Source organism: Drosophila virilis, chromosome 4, assembly GCF_030788295.1.
Source record: "Drosophila virilis strain 15010-1051.87 chromosome 4, Dvir_AGI_RSII-ME, whole genome shotgun sequence".
NCBI classification, from domain to species: Eukaryota; Metazoa; Arthropoda; class Insecta; order Diptera; family Drosophilidae; genus Drosophila; species Drosophila virilis.
Genome location: NC_091546.1, coordinates 18,221,371 through 18,240,878, shown reverse-complemented (window position 1 = coordinate 18,240,878; position 19,508 = coordinate 18,221,371). Strand labels below are relative to the sequence as shown.

Here is a 19,508-nt window from a genome sequence, read left to right as displayed (position 1 = left end):
TGGGCGGAGGGTGCGGGTCATGTTCAAAGATGCCTGAATGCATTTGGCGCCCAATGCCAAAGTAGATCTGCATACGAGCATATCATATGAATATATACCCTGTACACAGATATATACTCTTACTTATATATGAATAGATGTATATAGATAGATGTGGCTGCATAGCCACTGGCGCTGGCGGTATATAAAATGCATAGAATTTTCGCTTTATTCCATGCATTTAAAGGCAAATTTATGTTATGCATGTTGCTGTCTAAAGCGAAATTGCAACAAAGGGGCAAAGCAAAAGGTAACAACAACAACATGCAACAAACAAGCAACAACATGCAACAGATATAATATTAGACATAAATCGCTGACACGCACGTTATGCGAGTCCTTTGAATATGCTGCTACTCTTGATTGAAAATAGAAGAGCTAGAGCTCTTTGTATACCCTATAATCGTCAAGTGGCTGACAAGGGTATGGAAGAGTTGTGTAAATTTTTGTGACAGGAGCTACTACAAATTGCGATGCATTAGCTTGTGTGTGTTAAATCTATATAAAAGGTATATAAATATATTTATATAGAGATATATATAGTAGGAGAAAGAAGCCTGTGCAAGGTATCTGCCAGCGGAGCATATCCCTATGAAAAGCTCTTGTAAATAAGTTATGTTTAAAAATGTTCTGTACACTTTGTAAACGTTTGCAAACCCCAAAGAAACAAGAAATTCTTGAAAAATTCCGCTGAACAAAAGACTAGTTTCATATAAAGTGAACAGCCTGAATGGAAGTACATAAAATGAAGCAAGAAAAAAGACTATTTAACAAATCTTTCTACTCTTTAGTAGTTCAAGCAAAGTATTAGTAGTTATTTCAGCACACTTAAAGCACATTTTCGGCAACTCCAACTGAATGAAATTGTACGCTCTGAAAATCCATTAATTTCAATATTTAATGCATTCCATCTAAATCCCTAAAGCAAATCACGACACGACAAGAAAACAAATCGTTAACATTAAAAACGCGATTCGCTGTAGCGGATGCGGATATGAATGCGGATGTACTGCTGCGAATGCTAAATCCATTACAAAGCTGTGCAACATTTTCTTACAATTTAAGTGGCAACGCTTTTAATTAGCTCGCTGAGCTACGCAGCCAGAGTTGGGGCTCATTCCAAGCCCTTCAACGCCGGCAAAGGATTTATGCAAACGCATCAGCTGCGGTAAAGTTATTTGAAAGCTCTTTCCTCTGATTCCCTGCGACTGCTCGGTGCTCATTATGCTCACTATTTACCACCAGCAATTATGGCCATGGATTTCAATAGTCAAAATCTAGCAATTCCATAAGCTGCCCCATCAATCTAAACAGCTTACGAATGTCTCCAGTTGCAGTGCAGGCACGAATTATTTAGTTGCGCTCGCTAAAAGAGAATGCGTGTAGAGGAAAATATAGAGGATTTCGATAAATTACGAATACTGTTTCTCGTATGTGTACATTTATACATCTGATATCTGTATATATCACGAAACTAAGCTAATTGCACTGTATATTTTCAGGCAGTTTTGATTAATGAACAAACAAAAATATTTCTCAAATAATATATTTAACTTTGCATACTCTTGGGCAGCTTTTGATTTTTAGAAGGCGACAATGCCATCCTAATATTTTATAAAAGTAATGTATACTTTTATGCGGTTCCGTCGATGTTTTATGTTTATGTTATGTTTTATGCTGTACGCAGACGACATTGTTGTCTTTAAAACAAATCTTTAAAATATTAAAATATTCATTTCTTTTGGCAGTAAAACTTGTCAAGCAGGACAATAAATGAATAAATCGTAACAAATCTGAATTGTGACAATATTTTATATTTTCTTAAAAGGCATAAAAAAAATGTTTATTATAGTTCTTGTTATTACAAAATTTTTTTCTACAACTGACATTGTATTTTAAGCTCGAATATGACATAATCAAAAAAGCAGTAAATTGTAGCAATCTAAGTTATCTCAAACACGGATGTGCCATTTATGTGTATTATGAATTTGTTCCTCAAATATTTCTTGTTAGGTTTGTTTTTATAGTTAACCTATTATATTTGTTTATTATATTAGTTGTACTCCCAGCAAACGTTTGATTATTCACTCAGTTCGAGTTCAAGTTGAAGGTTAACTGTATATTCAAATAAGTTTTATTTATTTTTTAACGTCTGCATTTTTGTTTATTCATACAATCAAATTGGTCGCTTCCCAATTGTTGCCTACGACACATCCATAAATTTCGAAATGCGCCTGTGGACTGATAAGCACCAGACCAAGTAAATAATGAGAAGAAACTAAAGTCAAGTCGAATACTTAATACGCTTCTGAAAAAATAAATATATATTTTTAATTGAATACTTAATGCTTGATCAATCTTAAATAATTTTAAAGTGTCTAGAACAACAATGTTACAAACATATGATTGCAGAGTGTAGCATGGGGAATATGCATTTAAATTTTGTAAAGTTCGTGCTGCACGCCTTTATAGAGACGGACAGCTCGTACTCCTGAACAAGAATATATATATTTTATGGTGCCCGAAATGCTTTCTGATGCAAATTTTTAAACAATTTACTCTGTGTTAGGTTGTATCAGAATCGATATCACGACCAAGGCAGTTTATTTTATAATACCCTAACGAAATTTTACCAAAACATATACTAACATATTGTGTATGTAATCTAGTAAATGCTAAGACATTTTCGTATACTCTAGCAAGTTAGAACTAAATTTGTTTTTTTCCGCTTTTTGTTTTGATTTTAAAATCGTTTCTACGTTAATCTCTCTCTCTCTCTCTCGATTGCTGGGTATAAAAAGGCCCCGCATTTGATGCTGCACAGTTAGAACTTATTTGAAAGTGCTGCAGCTAAATCAACAAATCAAAATGAAATTCTTCGTAAGTTCGCTTGAAGATCCTTAAATTAAGCTCAACGACTTATATCCTAGTATTGTTTACTTTTAAAGATCGTATTCTTCGCCCTGATCGTCGCTGTGTTCGCGGCTGGTTATGGTCAACAAGGACACGGCCAGGGCGGACATGGCCAGCAAGGTTTTGGCCAGGGCGGCGGACATGGCCAGCAAGGTTTTGGCCAGGGCGGCGGACATGGCCAGCAAGGTTTCGGCCAGGGCGGACATGGCCAGCAAGGTTTCGGCCAGGGCGGACATGGCCAGCAAGGTTTCGGCCAGGGCGGACAAGGCCAGCAAGGTTTCGGCCAGCAACATGGTGGACACGACGGACATGGCAGACGTTACTAGGACGTTTTAATCAATAAAGATAAAGCTTAGCCTGATAACTCAAACCTAACTTGTCATTTGGTGTGTTTTGTTGTTGTGCATGAATCCACTTGAAATGGGTAACAGGCAGATGGCCGAAGACATCCCATTGATTCCAGGTTAGCAGCAAAAGTCTACTCGATCGAATCATGAAAATCATGAAATGTCTATCAAATACCAAGAAATGCCGCCAAATGTCAACTTCAATCTACCCAAACATAAACATATGCGCATATGTAAAATGTGAAAGGTCAGAGGAGCCTATCGCTGGCCAAGCCAATCCGTTTTTATGACATGCAATCTGCCATTTTCCTAGAACTCAGGTCGAAATATGCATTACGGAATTCTAATATTGTCTGAGTGCTGCATATGCTGCCGATAAGCCGACCCACACAAATGTTGTTAAGTGCATTTTCCTTTTGGGTTTTATGGACATTATGTCTTCAGGTATAATTTATGTTTGTGATTTTATGCCAACGTACTGTCAGCAGTTGCGATTTTTGACTTTAAAAGCGTTGTACGCAGCACAGTTGAGTTCAGAGTTGAAAGAGCAGTCGCTATGAAGTTGCTGGTGAGTGTGCTGCATATAAAAAAGTCTAAACATACTATTGGTATTTACTTTTGAATTTCGCGGACAGATCATTTTATTTGCGCTATTTGCTGCGGTCTTGGCAGTGCCGCAGTACGGCGGCGGATATGGGCGTGGCGGCAATCGTGGCGGCAATCATGGCGGCAATCGCGGTGGCTACCATAATCAACATCACAGTCCGCATCACAATCCACATCACCATCATCAACATCATCATCGCTACTAGTTTTGGCACAAATATGCAGCGCTCAAAAGCGGTATTAATAAAAACTAATTCAATACTGCTCAAAGAAAAGCATATTTATTTTTACATTAATAGTGCACTGCATAGAAAAACTGCGTGTAACCTGTATTTTTATGGTACTCTTGCAGATGTTTTTCCTGCTCGATTACAGCCTTTGTTGCTGTTGAATGCGTTGCTTCAGCTGCTGTCCTGCTCGCACACAATCTTTGTTGAGCACGCATTCTCTCATTGTTTTCAGTTGCGCTTAAAGAAGACCTTGATGTTGTTGTGCATGATCATATTCCTAAACTTTGTTTGCTTCGAGTTTGTGTGTGTGTTTTAAAGCAGTCTATTTAAATTGAAATGGGTGTAAATTTTGCTGTTATTCTCGCGACAACTTTATTGCATTGCCTGTCTATTGCTTTTTGCTGGTTTACATTCTGTGTTCTTCTTATGACATAGATACGGTGTGCAGGTATGTCGGCCAAGTGGAATTTCAATTTAAGCATGTATATATATATATATATTATGTTGATTATGACATCGCACAATAAATGGTCTACAGTGAGACATGCACACAATACACATGCAGGTTCTGCCCGCTTTGCTTAAGATTTGCCAGTTATTTTCTGACCCCAGAAGGAACTCTAAATTGAAAGCTTTATTTCAATTTGCAGGCAATGAAATTTCGCGCTTTTTGGGTAAACATATATTCTAAGTTGGACATAAAACGCGATACTAATTACCGAAAGATTCCCAGCCACATGTGCAGTAGAAGATTACCAGTAAGAAACTTATTTGTATACTTTATGGGAGTTTAATTGTTTTAGCAAATTGCCCGAAATAATTACGAAAAGTAACCGACTACTAACACATGTTTGTTTGCCTGAGAGCAGCAGCCGCAACAGCAGAAGCAGATTATAGCATCCTCCATCAGCTTAGTTGACGGCGCCGGGCGGCGGTGGCGGTTGGCCGGCACACCAGGGCGTGCAGGGGGGCAGCGTGGGACGTGTGGGCGTGTCCCGGGGCGGGCTAGCGCTTGTGCTGGCCAGCAGCAGTGATAACAACAGCAGCTGCGGGGGCAAGTGGTAGAGAGTGAGTTGGTGAGAGTGATAATTTTTTTGTTATTTTTTCTTTTTTTATAAACTTACACAGTATTTATAATTCATTAGGACTGACGAACTTCTTGGATGTTCTGAAAATTTCAAGAGCAGTCTGCTTACTTTTATATGCACCCCACTAACTTGAAGCTTATCGGCAAATGAGAATGTTTAGCAATTTTAAAGAAACAAATAATTATAACAACATAATTCTCTACAGAAAAAGTTTATACAAATTGTAGAATTTAGATAAGTTTTTTTTAATAATATTTTATTTCTTTGGTTGAAAAAAATTGTAATATAACAAAGAATATATGCCAAAATTGATTTCCCTTTATATACCACAAGTGACTAGAAAATTAATATTTAGATATATTTTTAGGCAATATGCATATATAATTTGTTTCAGTTCAAATCAAAATAAATCTTATCTAAATAGTTCAAATGATACTTCTAAATAGGCTTTGAACAAATTTGAATAAATATTTTCTTAATTTTTTTTTTTTATTATAATAAGAAACTCAATTCTGAAAAATAAAGTATATAATTAAAATTTGTAAATATACATATACATATCAAACAAAAGCGAAAAGTGCGCTCAACCTTTTCCAGATTTATCTTCAACTTTTTTTAAGAGAGACAAAAACTGCTTTAATTATTGTGCAGCCTTCATTTGAGTCAAGTAATATAGCTGATAAAATGCCTTAAATGGCAGCTCAATTGAATTCACTGTAGAGTGCTGTTCATTCCCCAATAGCCGACTACTTAAAGTCCGCATCTTTCGAAATTGTTTATAAATATTGTTTATTGGGCAAGGTCAATTTCCAGCTGATAGGACGCACATAAATGGGTCATGTGTGTCGTGTTGTATGCAATCATTGCTCTGTTCTCCGATTTTCCCGTCGCTTTTATTTCTTATTTTTATTTTGTTTGGCTTACTGCGCAATTCTTAAATGTCACAGCTATCTGACCCAATAATCAGACAACTTAATTGCAATTGCATTTGTAAAATATTTTCTGCACACTTTGCCAGTCGGTTTGTTACCTTTTCTTTGCATTCCATTGGGAGAGCTTCCCAGTCAGCCACCTACTTGCCGGCTGAGAGATAGTCAAGGGGGCGAGAAATGCACCCTCTACTCAAACTATATATGTAAATGAGGCTTAGATATTTTAGGGGCTCTTGTTTGTTGGGGTAAATGTTAGGTATTGCAGTTACTCCTACAGCATTTGAAGGGATATGTTTACAGAAGAAAGTGTAGCTAATTTTCAGTTTTCCTACACCAATTGCTAACAAAAACAGAACTGTTGCTAGTAAGCTAGCTGCAAGTTGTAAAAACAATCCTCAGAGTTGTTTAGAATATTTGTGAGTGACAATATTGAAACTATGAAACTATGGAGCTATAATTGATATTAACTTTAATTTAACATATATATTAACATGACAACCCAATGTTAACTTGTTCAAACGTTAATTGCACTATAATTGTTCAGATAGTGCTATTTCTCTTTACGCAGAAAAAAGGAAACAAATACAAAGTCTTAGGCCTAGAGTTTCGAATGCATACCGATTCCCTATCATAAAACTAGTCACTGGGCAGACTTCCCAAGCAAAGCTATTGGCTCTTAAGTACCTTGAACTAGAATTGGTTAGCTGTGCTATTGTATCGCTAGGGGCATTGCTTCAATCACAAGCTTTTTTTTTTTAAAAACAAGCTCTTCACCCTAAACTAAATAAAGCAAATATTTTTTCTTGCTTTTTTTTTTTGTGTGTCGCTTCCAAAAGTTCGAGTCTCGAGCCGGAAATTTATTTGTGCGGCCATTGCAAGTGGTAAATAAAAGAGCAGCAACTGCTTAAGTGGCAGTTTCGGGCACATACCCAATGGCCATTTTCCAACCTTTGCCCTTTGCCCTACGACGCTTTTGCTGCCTTCCAGCGCATTGCCTTAAAAATGCAGCCAAGTGCAAAGGCCACCTGGCAGCATCTCTTGGCCAAATTGTTGTTGTTGCTGCTATTGTCTTGCCGGCATATCTGTGGGCTTCCGGTTCGTCACGCGCGCACACACACACACGCACACGCACACATGCTGCCACGCCCACTTGCCACAATTCGGATGTGGGCGAGGCGAGCAATGTGCAGCCATTGAGCGCAAATGTGCCAAATAATGACTTGCAGGCGAGTGCAATTTATATGATAAGCAACAAAAATAAATTGCAGGCAATTCATTTTACTTAAATGCAGCAGCAACAACAACAGCAACAACAATAACACACGGCAATGAGCTGCTGCAGCGTTGGCAACTTACACACACACACACACACACACACACATTCGCCCACACACCTGCAGCTCAGGTAACGTGTTGTACATCATTTGAAAATTTTGTGCTTGCCTGGCAACTGTGTTCATTTATTTTGAGCCTGCCTAATGAAGCCCCAGCGATATGACAAATGCAAACAGCAAAATATTTCAAATTTAATTTGTCGATTTGCGGACGATTTGCCAAGTGTTGCATAGTTTTAGGCTTAACTTTTGACACATGAAAATCATTGCTTGAACTATGCATGTTTGTCATTTGTCCTGCTTTCAGGAGTTTTTCAAATTTATTATTAAAGCCCTACACGCGCACTCAAGATCTTTCAAATAGTTTCCTTCAAACCCAATAAAATAGATATTGAAATTCGACTAGTTTTGAACACATATCAAAGCATATGAGAGCTAGAGACACCAAATCCAAATACATCTCCCGCTCTACGCAAAATTCTATTAACACTCATTTGAAGGCCACATTTATGTCCAGGAGCTTAAGATCTCATTTCCTATAGTGTAGCTCCAAGGAAATAGATGGCAGCTCGGCTCTGGGATTAAGGTATCTCTCCGTCTAGCACACCCGACTAGAACACTCTTATAGTTTACTCATTATAAATGTTTTTTGTACTAATTGTACTTCCCGCAAGCATATTACAATTCACTCAGTTCGAGTTCAAGTATAAGGTTAAACCGAAATTGAAAAAAATAATATATTTATAATTTAAAAAAAACATATTTACACTAAATTGATTCACAGAATCAAATTGGGCACTTCCCATTTATTTTCTACAAAAAGTCCAAAGATTTTGAGTGTCGTCTTTAGACAGATAAGCGTCAAGACCAAATAAATAATGGGAAAGAACTGTGAGTCGAACTAAAATATGCTTTTATAAAAGTATTGCCAATATTAAATAATCAAAAATAACAATTTTTAGCAATTGATTTTCCTAGAGAATGAGAAATCTGAACTCTGCAATTGCTGTTTACAAAACCCGTTCATAATACGAGTATTAACTGTACTTTAAATAAGTTTGTCAACTTTTGTGTCTTATAGTTGAATCTGTGCCAGGTTTCAGACAAAGCACATTACAAATGGAATCATTCATATATAATACCCTCTCAAGTGTGTGCCAAAATAAAGCATATTTCATATGTAATCAAGTAAATGATAAGACATTTTGCGTAGGCTCAGACATTTGAGAATTAAATTTGTTTTTTTCCGCTGTTTGTTTTGATGCCACGTAAATCTCTCTTTTTCTCTCTGGATTACTGGGTATAAAAGGGCCCCCAATTGATGCTGTACAGTTAATACTTATTTGAAAGTGCTGCAGCTAAATAAAAAAATCAAAATGAAATTCTTCGTAAGTTCGCTTGAAGATCCTTAAGTTGCCTCAAGATCTTATAGCATAGGATTATTTACTTTTAAAGATCGTGTTTTTCGCCCTGATCGTCGCTGTTTTGGCCCAATACGGTAACGGTGGTTATGGTCAGCAAGGTTTCGGCTCGGGTGGATTTGGTGGACACCAAAATGGACACGGCCAGCAAGGATTCGGTGGACATGGTCAGCAAGGATTCGGTGGACACGGCCAGCAAGGATTTGGTGGACATGGCCAGCAAGGATTCGGTGGACATGGCCATGATGGTTTCGGACACGGTGGATTCGGTGGACACCAAGGTGGACATGGCCAGCAGGGCTTCGGTGGACATGGTCACGGTTTCGATCAGCACCATGGAGGCCATGGACACGGCGGACATTATTAGGCCGATTGAATCAATAAAGATGATAACATTATCTAAGTTATGGTATTTATTGTGTTTTGCTGTTGTGTCATTATTATCTGAATTCTTTAAAATGGGAAGAGCAAAGCTTCTGGTATAGCTCGCTTAAATTAAGTTTGTGTTTGCAAATTTTATAACTTGCAATTTTTAAAAAATTTATATCGAAATCTTGTTCTCTTGGTATATCTGGGTATTTGTGTGCGTAAAATTATGTTTAAATGTGTGGACAGCTTGTTCAGTGTATCTTTCAGTGGAATGGCTAATAGTTTCATTTTCATATTATGCGACTTTGACTATGCTTCAATCATACTTTTGCAATGTCTGCCTTGATTGTGCCATAGTTAGTATAAGATATTGAAAGACGATCCTCGGTCGCAACACAGCGCTTTGAACGTAGCCAAAGGCGGAAATAGCATGCTGCGCTGACGACATGCAAATTGAAACCGTTTTTTTGGTAGTTGTTCGAGTTGGGGACTTGCTGGCATTTTGCAAGCTGTGTAATGCTCTTACAACCCTTCACCTGTGCGCGTCTGTGTGTGTGTGTGTGTGTGTGTACGTGTGTTTGGACCAGCTCGAATTGCTGTACTGTGCCCCCGGGGGCACGGCTCGTGTTGCTAATGAGCCGACAGCGTTAGCTAATTGAGCATGTCCGAAGCTACAAACGAAATTAATGTGAAAATTGATGCCCCAATACGACGACCCTTAAAACTTTTTCATTTGCAAGCGACAGAGACAGCGAGTGAGGGAGAGAGAGAGAGAATGACAGAGGTCATAGAGAGAGAGAGAGAGAGAGAGAGAGAGAAAGAGCATGCAATAAACATGCCACTTTAAATGCTACCAACTGCAGCAGCTACAACTACATAGTGCACAGCAGTGCAACAAATCCAATTGTCCACGCCGTATTCATATGCAAAATTAATGCCAAACTAGCGCAGGTCTCTCGAGCGACAACTGCAGACGTTGCCCGGGTACGGGGATCTCTGCAACTAGAGAGCAACAATACATAGAAACAAAATAAAATAGATGACATGCGATCAACTGCAAGATTAAAACTGACTTTTACTCTTATTAACCTGTTCTAAAATTATATAGAGAGGACTTTGTTTTGAGATTCAGTTTCAGCACAGTTGTCATTAAAGTAAAATATTAAATAGCTGCAATTAAAAGAAATCATTAATTCAATGCAAAAGCTGCCATGTATTTGCATTAGGAAAGTTTTCTTTATTTTGCTTGGATTTGTTTAAGAAATAATCAATTGAAGCAAATAAACTGATAAATATGGTATATACATGAGATTATGTATAAATATATAATACTGATCAGCTTAAATATTGGAACTATCCACAAATGTAGTATCAAAAAGTTCTAATCTTGAAAACTAAACAAAAATCTTTTTAATATATACAAAAGTTGTTTAATTATTTCGAAAATTTCCGGAGCCTATTTAATAAAAACTCTTTGGCTCTGCGTGGGAATATTAATTTCTTTTAAAGTTTTTTTTTACTTTCCATTTCAGATTCTGACACATAAATCCGATGGGTAAGTTCAGTTCTTTATTAAAATAAACCAATCAGTATAATTTGGCTTCATAGTAATAGGCTTTATATTTTCATTTTAATTGAGGAATCTTTTGTCAAAAAAGAATAAGTATTTTTATGTATGAAGTAAGGAACCTTTTCTCAAAATACAAGAATATTTATGTTTTTGTAATATTCAACTTTCTCTCTCTCTCTCTCTCTCTCTCTCTCTATCTGTTCCCCTCTCTCTCTCTCTCTCCCTTTCTCTCTCCCTTGTTCGCTCTCTCTCTCTCTCTCTCTCTCTCTCTCTCTCTCTCTCTCGCGCATTCTATAGACCTCATTGTAAAGCTGTTTATGCCCATTGTCATGCCCTGGCAAAAAGCGCAACACATCCGTTGACCCGACAGCCTCAGCACAGTCCGTCCGTTCCGCATCCCTTCATCCTGCACGACTCCTTTTTGAGTGTCCTTCATTGTTGAAAGCTGAACCTTGGGAGCAATCAGTGGATTATACGCTGCTTTACAAGAGATGTGCTGCTGGCAGTTGGCAGTCACTGCACTTGAGTCTGCTTCCCCCAACGCCTCTCTCCCTATCTATATGTGTTAGGTTCTGAAGAGAGAGAGAGAGAGAGAGCACAGAGTTCGCGTTGTATGCAACACTTTTTTGCATTCATTGTTCGTTAAGAGTTATGCGAGTGTGTGCGTGTGGCTGTGGGGTTGTGGGGTTATATGGGTGTGTTGTAACATAAATTTAACTGCAAGCGCATGGAGCGTGTGACAAGGCCACAGGAATTCAAAACAAAAGTTGCAACAAATACCAAACACGCCATAAAGACAACAACAATAACAACAACAACAGCTACCAACAAATAGACATAAATTGCTAGCCGGCCACGCTTTCCAACTCTCTTTACCACCCTCTCCTGCTCTCTCTCCATTGCGCTCTCTTCTGCCCATGTTCCGTACCTCTGCCACCCTGTGTGGCGAAAAGAATGACAGGAAACCGGATGTGAGTGCATGCCTTTTGTGCATGCAACGAATTATTCAGTTGACATACAGGATGTGTGCTTTGTTGTTGTTGTTGTAGTTGTAGTTGTTGTTGCTGCTGCTACTGACTGCCTGCCCGCCTGTCTGCCCTTCCCTCTCCTCCACGCCTGCCTATGCGCTCAGCTGACTCGCCCGCCAGGCCACTTGAAGGACAGCTCTCCCCTCTCTGGACCCTTTGTTAATTTTATAAATTTCATAATTTTTGGCAAACTGAAAAGTCCGATTAAATAGACAATTCAAGAGAGTCACGTGAAAAATTCATTGTCTAAGGTTTATCTTTAATTTGTTATATTTTTTTGTGGAAAAGCAGCTTAAGACAGGCCGTAAAAGCAATTCTAAAAAAAGTTTGCTTTCATAAACAAGACAAATAAGTCTACAGAAACTACTTTACCTCTTGTCCTGGTATCGTCAAATATTCGCTGTGGTAAATGTAATTGTTAGTTGAAAAACCGTCTTCTAAAGCGAAATAAATATTTTTGGCATTTGCAAATAGGCAAATTATTTACAAAAGTTATAGTTCTTTAAGTGTTATAATTACACAGAAATTGTTTATGTTGGCCGTTTTGAATTAACTTCGCCAAATAATCGGTTGGGTGAGCCAAAGGCAAAATTTATGTTGTTATGTTGTTTGTCGAAAAGCGATTTTCCAGAGTTGTAATTCTTCAATGCTTCGATTTTTATATTTCTACAGAAACTGTTTACGTGTTGTTCGCTCTAATTTATTAAGAATTTGTGGACTACTTATCGCTTGGGCGTAAGAAAAGGGAATTAAGTATTTTTTCCTATTTTTATACGTGTTTCGGCCTAACAATTGAGTCGCAGAAATAACATATTATTATATTTGCAGGGTATCAAAAATGCTAACATTATTTACAGAGCATCATAGAGTTGAGTTGAGTTTTTGCGCTGCTTTGATTGTTATTACCTTCGCCGCATTCTATGATGGCGTGCTTTATGATTATTGTTATTACACCCATGTAAGTCTGTCATTTGAGGGCCACACACGCACACATACATCACCCGCACACACATACAAACCGCACACTCGCACACTGACAGGCATTTTTGAGGCAATTTTTCAATTTTATGAAGCCAACTCATAAATAAAACCTGGTCGAGCATTTCGCTGTAATCAAAAAGTGTGTGCTAACTAAATTGTTATTGCTTTCAAATGTCACGTATCATTATCATAATTTTTTCGCTTGACATTTTTAAGTAGCTGCCATAAATGTTTATAACTTTTACACACACACACACACACACGCACGTTTGGAGTTTCTATTAACCCTGCCTTGCCTGTGTCCTTGTGTGGCCTCTTTGCATTATTGGACCCCAGGGAGGCGCCAAAGGGGCGGGGCGGTGACTCAGGCACAACACATACACACGTAGACACCTTGCCTTTCATATTCATAATTTATGGCTGCATTTGCCGACTGCCTTTTATTATTGTTGTTGACGAGTGCGATAAGGCCGAGGAGCCTGCGAGGCGTTTGGGTTCCTTGAAGCTTTGCAGGACCTCTAAACGTTGCCAATGTCGCTTTTCGTTAACTTGCAATTATCATGAAAACATTTTTAATAACAATCTGCTGAACGTCTGCAAGCACGGAAATGCTTCAACATTTCGCAGTAAAGCCGATGTTGTTTTGGCAAAGAAAATTTGCGAGAAATTCGAAATGAATTCCTTAAATTTTTAGAAAATTAACATATCTATACAAACATTTCTTTTTTAAAAATTATTTTTATTGAAGAACTTTAGCTGTATATCATAACATAGCATTTGAGAATTTTAAGTATTTTTAAAATTATTCCCTATCCCCTTTTTTAAGGCTTTCATTGTGGATAGTAAAGAACGTTTTCGTATATCGTTAATATTATATTCCTTTTTATCAGACTTATTTCTTAAATTATAAACAGAAAATTATTTGTAGCCATTTTGATTGCTTGAGGCTTACGCACAATAACAATAATAATATCGTTGACAACAAAGAAGACGAAAACAAAATTATAAATATAAAGTATTTTGTATTATGTGAAAATCAAATTTCGAGTAAATGAATTTACAAATGCTGTCGTCGACGCGACAGAGCCAACTAGATAAAGCGACGTCGAGAGAGAGAGCGAGAGAGAGAGAGAGAGGGAAAGAGAGAGTTTGACAAAGGGCCAAAAACAACAAATATGAGAAATTATTTTTGCCAACATATTGTTGTTGCTGTTGTTGTTGTGCGCAATATAATTTGCATAATTTTATTGCATACATTTTCGGTGGCATAATGAGTCTAGACATTTTGTTTCAATTTATGAAATTGTTATTTTATGCAATATGTTTGTGATTAGTTGACTTTTGCATAAATATGCATAAATATGGCTATGGGGCGTGCTTGGCCAGAATATAATATATTTACGTTACGAATGTTAAAGTTGAATCAAGTAAAATGCAAAGTTTATAAAAATTACAGAGCGCCAGAGACAGCGAGAGCGTGAGCGAGGCAGAAACTTAAGAACTTGCCTCGCACAAACATTAAAAACTAATCAAACTTTTAAATACACTTCAACCGCAGCAGCCGCAGTCGCAGTCGCAGTCGGAGTCGCAGTCGCAGTCGCAGTCGGAGTCTTAAGGCGTTTACGCAGCTAAAGTGGGCGTGGGCCGGCACTGTTCGACAGGCGTCTTAAAAACGCGATGTCGGCTTTGATTTGCTGCCCCCCCTTCTGTGCTAACACCCCTGCCACGCCTTGCGCCTTTGCTTTTGGCCTTAACTTTGGCCGGACTTTTGCCTTGTTGTCAACGTCAACAGAAATTGATTGCTCACCAAGCATCGTTCGCTATCGCAACAGTCCCGCTTCCCGCTCCCCACTTCATTAACCCCGCCTACAACCTTCACTATCACACACACACACACACACACACACAAATATCTCCCCTCTCTCGCCCATTTGGTGGTTCGGTTCGGTTGCCTCTGTGGCATTTTCATTTCATTCAGTTGAGTTTACTTTGCGCAAAAGTTTTTGAGCTCGTCTCTCTCGGGCGGCGGCTGCCACTGAATTATCCTTAGCCAGCGGACCAGTAAGCGGCCCCCTGCATTCGGTTCACTTGAGCCGCCCAACTTTGACACAGTTTAGAAGCCAAAAGTTTAATGGAATTTGTCTATGGCGTCGCCACGGCGGTCGCCGGAAATATAAATAAAACAGCATTCAACTTGTTTTTGAAGCAATTAAAAATTCTTTAAGACGCCGCCATCGCTGCAGCAGCAGGCCCCCAGATTGAGATTGAGTCTTCCCGCGATCGACGGGCACCTGCCTTCGACCACAGCCCACACACTTTCTCAGCCAGCGTAGCCGCAACAAATGTAAACACAACTCGAAGTAATAACTAAAGTTCCTAATTTTAAAACGATTTATGTTTGTCCACAACATTTTTGAGAGCTGCAAAACCCAACAGAAAAGAGGCTTTGATGGGATTATTAATAAGCCAACAGCACCTGAGTACAAAATAAAATATATATGAAAATATATAAACATCAACCTAATTTTATACCATTTTCTTGCACTTACAACAGTTTTCAGTTTGATTCATTTTGGTTTTTTATGTTTGACTTTCTTTTGCTTTAAATACACATTAAATATATATATTAAATTAATTAAATTACAATTTAACCGGGTCTGTTACTAGTTTTAAATTTGTACAGTTTTTAGCTTAAGAAATAACTAAGATTATTTGAATCTATTTATAAATATTATTTATAAATAAGTTCTTATCATAATATTCTCCAAACTATTTCTTATCTTTAATTATTATTATTATTATTTACATATCATAATTTTATATTTAGCCTAGCTGTTAAAATCTTAAAAGCAATTTGTGAAAGTAACAGAAAACAGCATTTAACTTAATATCTAAGTAATAGAGAAAGGCCAGGAGTACTTTAAATTGTTCGGGAAAATCTATCATCAAATTTCGCAGTTATTCGAAGTATGATACGAGTTTATTGGAATCCGCTGTGCAGAAGGAATTCGTGCACAGTATATTCAATGTTTTGTTTGTTTATTTGAGCATTTAAATCGACTGGCAAAACAATTGCAATCTAATTTAATTTGCTGTCGCTTAGTCGAACGCTCGCCCTTGCTCACATGGCGTATGAGCAATGCGGCTTGTTTATTGCTCCACGCACCCCACAGAGTGCCGCACACATAAAACGCACAGTTCTCATTGTTAACAAACACACACACACGAGAATCATTATCAGCACTTACACACACACACACACACACATACAGAGGCATACACAGTGAAAAAAGAAAAGCATAAAAGTCGTTGGAAGAACTGCTCTTAACTACTTTCTGCACGTCTGCAGATAAAATCGATAAATTCCTTTTCGCAAAACGAATTAGGAAACTAATTGACTTGGATTTCGCTTAAAGAATCTCACATAAATCGTGAGCTTAAGCGTGATTCTGGCAGTCACCGCAGTTTCCATGACCCGCATACACCCCCCACCCTTCGGCTCCTTTTTAGAAGACTGTTAGTTTCCGCACTCTCTCTCCCTCACTTTTCCTCTGCCTAGCTCTCACTCTTGGCAACTTTTGCTCTGGCAAATGGCAAATGCTTTTGCGGCATGTAGAGCACTCGGAAGTTTCCTTTATTTCTATATATTTATTTAGAATTTTAATTATGCTGCGCCGCCTGTTAAATGTCATTAAATGTTTCAACATCAAGCCATAGCCAAAGTTACCCCTCCGCTGTCTTCGCCCTGCCAACAGCCGTATCCTTGGCCCCTCATCATTCAGAGCCAGCGAAGCGTTGACAAACTAACAAGGCGCAAATATTATGCTCGCATTTCCTGCAATGCCTTTCAATTTAATTTACCACACACATAACATTTTCAGCCTGGCAAATATTTATCCTTCCTGCCTGCAGGATCTGCCCAGCTGTCTCACGCTCTATCTCGCCCCCACACAAACTCTCTCTCTCTCTCTCTCTCCCTCTGTGGACATTTTATGCTTGGCTTATTTGTGGCCCGAATTTGCGCCCTGTGAGGCAGTCTGAACACTTGCAGCTCTTGAATCTGGGCTGTAAAATGCACAGGTAAAAAGGTCTTTAGACTTAACACCGCGGTGAAAAGATTGATAAAAAAAATATCCATTATTATTATTAAAAAACTTTTTTTATTATTTATGAATTGGAGTGCAATATATAATAGATGTAGACCAAATGATAAATATAGTATAAAATAATTTCCACGTAGTCAATTCACAAATTAATCTTACAAGCAAATGCTTAATAACCAGATAACTAATTATATAAAATAAATCGTATATTAGTTAAAAAGTGAAATGATTTAAATGAGTTTTTGAACAGCTATAGTTAATAATTTTGTGTAATATCAAATGAAGTTGAATATAAATGAATTTAAGCTAGTTTTTCATGAAGAGAAATAATTGCAAAAATAATTAAAATAAGAATATACATTTAAAATTAATCAAATATTAAAAAAAAAAAAAAATCGTACAGCTTTTCCGGTTTTCTTGGGTTAAACTTTATGACATGCTGTTTGCTTTAAGTGTGGAACCTTTTGGGAAGCATTACTCAACATAAATGCCAGCAATGTCCGCGCTTTGTTAATGAGACACCGGAAAGGGCATAGTACGCCAAACCCCATCCCCTCTACCATCCGCTTGCCGTACATCAAATCGAGCATAACTTCAACATAAAATCGCAAGTTGCCAGTTGCCAGTTGGCAGTTGCAAGTAGCACGTTGCAAGTTGACAAAATTGCGTTTCATATTTATAAATGCATATGCAATTGCAATTTTTGCCGCTGCAAGTTGCAACATTGCTGGCTTCGTGCCTCGCTCAAATTGCAACAAACATGCAAATATATAATTTTAATAAAGTCCTGAAGCTCTCCAGCTACCTGAGCAGCCAGCCGCAGGTAGTCCAGGTGGGGGAGGGACTCCGTGCAGCTGGCTCATCAAAAATGCCAACCAAGAACTGCGATGGCAACTCATTTGGCACAGCAACAAAAACTAGCTAAAGTTGTTCTTACAGCTGTTGTTGTTGTTGTTGTTGTTGTTGTTGTTGTAGTTGTTGCTGTTGATGTAGGGCGAGAAGGGGTGGACTGGCAGCCACTTGATATGCCCCCTCAGAGCGGCTGCAAAATGTGAAATATGAAATTTATGTAATACCTACAAAATATTTTCATGTAGATTCCCTGCAGTCAATGAGTGCAATTTATATGCAATTTGTTTTCCAACAACCACCCAAACAACAGCAACAACAACAACAACAAAATCAACATAATGAGCAGGCAAATACGAATGGGGGAGAATTTGTTTCGAAGCAACAAAAGATAACCCAAAATTGGCAAAGACAACAAATTAAACATATTAAGAGGGTGCGATCCGAGTCAAAGTTTGTTAAGACTGCGCAACAACAACTGCGAGCGATAACAATTATCGAATACTTTAAGCAAGTTTGCAAAAGTATTCGTGCACTCTTAATGTTAAACAAAATTTATTTAACTACATTTTGTATAAAATTTGAGTGCCAAAAGAAAAGTTTCTAAGAAAAAGGTTTTCTGTTATGCAGATATTTATCTGTTAATCAAATTAAGTTGTAAATATATTTATAAATATATAATTTATAGGATCATCTGTTCTTATTTCTCATTCTGTAAATAATATATATAATTGCTTATTAAATATTTAGAATTATTATTTTTAGAATATTTCTTCAGTGAATTTGTTGCTGATAATTCAGGTGCAGAAGGTATTTCTGTTATCTTTATGATTTATTTATGATTCCGGTGTATAAACTATTTCTGTTGTCTACTCATCGGACCTATTAATAATACTTAATGATTTGTATTTAATCTTAGGTTAATGATTATTGTTAGAATATTTCACCGGAGATTTCTTTGCTGATGCTTCAGGCTAAAAACCGTTTCTGTCCATTTTTAACGAATATATCTATTAATAAAGTTTGCTTATTTCTCATTTTTAATAAGATTAAAAATAAGGACGTTCGATGCGATACTAATTACTTTTCTGTTAAACTACAATTTTCCATATAACTACGTTGAATTGTTAGGCTATCGGCACTAAAAATAAATTGTTCAGCTAAATTCAAAGAACAGTTTCATTGCTTTACAGATTTATAATGCTCATACGTTGAATTTATAATATACATAAAACGTTTTCTAAAAATAATTCAACGTATTCACTTGATTAATGGCACACACAGACAACGGCACACAGACACCCACAAACACAGACATAAAGCCCGGCAGCATGTAAAAACTTTACAGACCAGTTTCAACTTTCAACTTGCACAACCTAATAATAAAAATCCGTAACTTTTGCACACCTCAACACTTTTTGGCCAGGTCAAAGCAATTCGAACTGGACACGGACACCTAACCATGAACAAATTTATTGTTTCAATGCAAACACGCAACATATGCTCAGGCGCAACTAAAAAAAAATAAAAAAAAAAAATAAAAATAGAAGAAAAGAATAGAAAGAAAAAGAAAAAAAACGAAAATAATGGAAATTGAATTTCTATTAAACTTTGGTCGCATGCAAACGACAAAGTTTTGCCGGCCAACTTTGGCTGACGCTCACACATGCGCCTGGCTTCTGGCGGCGGGGTGAGTAG

The 19,508-nt window shown here is 37.5% G+C and overlaps 2 protein-coding genes and 1 long non-coding RNA gene across 3 annotated transcripts; 2 read left to right on the top strand and 1 right to left on the bottom strand.

Annotated features, from left to right (window-relative positions):
* Positions 1-3,742: 3,742 nt before the first annotated feature.
* Positions 3,743-4,180, top strand: LOC116651496 (YTH domain-containing protein 1-like). The gene is made up of 2 exons (XM_032437943.2): positions 3,743-3,867; positions 3,935-4,180. Exons 1-2 carry the CDS (start codon positions 3,856-3,858, stop codon positions 4,109-4,111), a joined length of 189 nt encoding a protein of 62 aa, XP_032293834.1. The 5' UTR covers positions 3,743-3,855; the 3' UTR covers positions 4,112-4,180.
* A 726-nt stretch (positions 4,181-4,906) lies between these two features.
* LOC116651497 (uncharacterized) lies at positions 4,907-5,399 on the bottom strand. The gene is made up of 2 exons (XR_004304504.2): positions 5,260-5,399; positions 4,907-5,181 (listed from the first exon to the last, which is right to left on the bottom strand). It is a non-coding gene; the product is annotated as an uncharacterized lncRNA (long non-coding RNA).
* Positions 5,400-8,762: 3,363 nt separating this feature from the next.
* Positions 8,763-9,322, top strand: LOC138911229 (neuropeptide-like protein 31). The gene is made up of 2 exons (XM_070209091.1): positions 8,763-8,877; positions 8,945-9,322. Exons 1-2 carry the CDS (start codon positions 8,866-8,868, stop codon positions 9,275-9,277), a joined length of 345 nt encoding a protein of 114 aa, XP_070065192.1. The 5' UTR covers positions 8,763-8,865; the 3' UTR covers positions 9,278-9,322.
* The last annotated feature ends 10,186 nt before the right edge of the window (positions 9,323-19,508 follow it).